General features: G+C 47.3%; 1 protein-coding gene across 1 annotated transcript in view; it reads right to left on the bottom strand.

Annotated features, from left to right (window-relative positions):
* LOC104164833 (pleckstrin homology domain-containing family G member 4B-like) overlaps positions 1 to 1,910 on the bottom strand; it is a gene marked incomplete at both ends in the record, with an annotated part of 72,281 nt that overhangs the window by 68,057 nt on the left and 2,314 nt on the right. The window contains one exon of the mRNA XM_009704287.1: positions 822 to 831. Coding sequence (XP_009702589.1) covers positions 822 to 831 — 10 coding nt within the window. The remainder of the gene's footprint in view (positions 1 to 821; positions 832 to 1,910) is intronic.

A 1,910-nucleotide genomic window follows, 5' to 3' on the forward strand; every position in this document is an offset into this window, starting at 1 on the left:
AAAAGGCAACAAAAAAAAAAAAAAAAAAAAAATCAGTTCCCAAACTATTATAGTTTATATGACTGAAAAGTGCGAGACACAACCAGCAGTATCATAAACTTAAAACTGGATTTCATCTACACCTACCTGACAGAGTTTCTGTTAAAACCTGGATGCAGAGTAATCTATTTGGGAGCCATTCATACATTAAGAAATCCAAAACCCAACCTCACTGCTTAGATGACCTGTCTGCCTACTGACTGACAAGTAGAAGAAAACTCAGCAATTAAATCACCAAAACCAAACTGCAGAATGCACCGAAATTCCTGAAAAACCCTACAAAGCCACAGTCTAAACTGCAGCAAGAGCTAGGGTAATGGTCAAGCAGTAATGTAAGTCCTTCAATAGCCTAAACATTTCAGAGTTTTCAGACTTTAGAAGTGGAGCATCCTCATGCTGCTCCTGCTCCAAAAAGCATCTTCAAAGGGAAGATTACATGAAGAGGGCTTATTTCAGTTGTTTTAACATTTCACTTGGAGGCTCAAGTATTTGATCTTCTCATGTTCAATCACTACCGAGCCAAAGCAGGCTCGTCAGAGGAGTGCCCAGAACAGACTCTATGCCTGGCAGTTGTAGCGAGGAATAAAGCTGCCTCTGAGGAAAGAGATGGGCAGCAATGACAAAGATAGCACAAAGGCAGTAGCTCCTAGAGCTACAGGAATGGCTAGGCTGGAACAGACCAACAGTCCATTTAGCTCAGGATGGCATCTGAAGTCCAAGGGCAAAATCTGGTTTCTTACTCTGTGCTAAGTAGAGACAGACCCCTTGGCACACCCCTCCACACACCCATCTCTAGCCTTTGGTGATCATATACAGGGTATTGATTTTTAACACACCCAGCTGAAGACCATGAACTTGTCTAATACTTCATGAAACCACTTACACTTTTGTCACTACAGAGGCTGACAAAAGATCTAGCTCTCAAGATTTCCTAGAGCAGTCATTCAGAGAGGAGTTACTTCTTTTCACTTTAGTGTGTTTAGGAAAAGCTCACACGGACCAGCTGAACTACCAGCTAAGGAGGAAACATTGCTTTTGCTTAGACTCTCTAAAAAGCACACCAAACTTTTAAAGACCAAGTAACAAAAAAATAGTCCTGTGATTTCAGACAGCGAAGACAAAAGAAGGAGCACACAGTGGAGATTTGGGGAAGAGGAGGAGTCTAAAACAAATGAAAGAAGTAACTTTCAGCAATAAAAATTCAAACAAGCAGACTTCTAAATAAAATATGGAATAGCCTGGGCCTACCTCTAAAGGCAGTACAAGGTACCTAGACCTTCCCTTGATCTCCCTGTATTGCCACTCTGAAAGTACAAAATCAGGAGTCAAGGCCAGAAAGGGTCACAAGCAAGGTGGAAAGGCTCAAGGCATCCAGCTATGCTTTTTGAGAGGCCTGTGACTGCACTCTGCCTCTTGCTGCCCACTCTCCCAGGTATTTCACAGCTCAGCAAAAACCCCCAATACCTAATGCTGAGCCCTGGACAGCTCTCAGTGGAGGTGGCCGCCCCACCACCCCCATACCTTGGGCAAGCCAGGGCGTGCCAGGCAGGCCCCAAGCCCTCACCCATTCCTGGGCCTGTGACAGCAGCATGGCTCCAAGCATAGCTCCTGCCCCTTCACCACCTCCCCAAACACTGCTGCCTGTGTAGGACAGCCCCACCATACTGGTTTCCCTCTCCAACAGAACACCTCAGCCACCACCAGCCCCCTTGCTTCCATGTCATCTGGGCCCATGCTCCAGGCCAGCCTGAGGGGCTGTCAGCACCCTGAGCTCCTCCAGGGCCCACCACCCTCCCATGTCCCACCTCAGGGCCCCCCAGCACTCACCGCTTTCCCACCTCAGGGACCCCAGCGTCCACCGCCCTCCCACC

Source organism: Cariama cristata, unplaced genomic scaffold, assembly GCF_000690535.1.
Source record: "Cariama cristata isolate BGI_N322 unplaced genomic scaffold, ASM69053v1 scaffold6467, whole genome shotgun sequence".
NCBI classification, from domain to species: domain Eukaryota; kingdom Metazoa; phylum Chordata; class Aves; order Cariamiformes; family Cariamidae; genus Cariama; species Cariama cristata.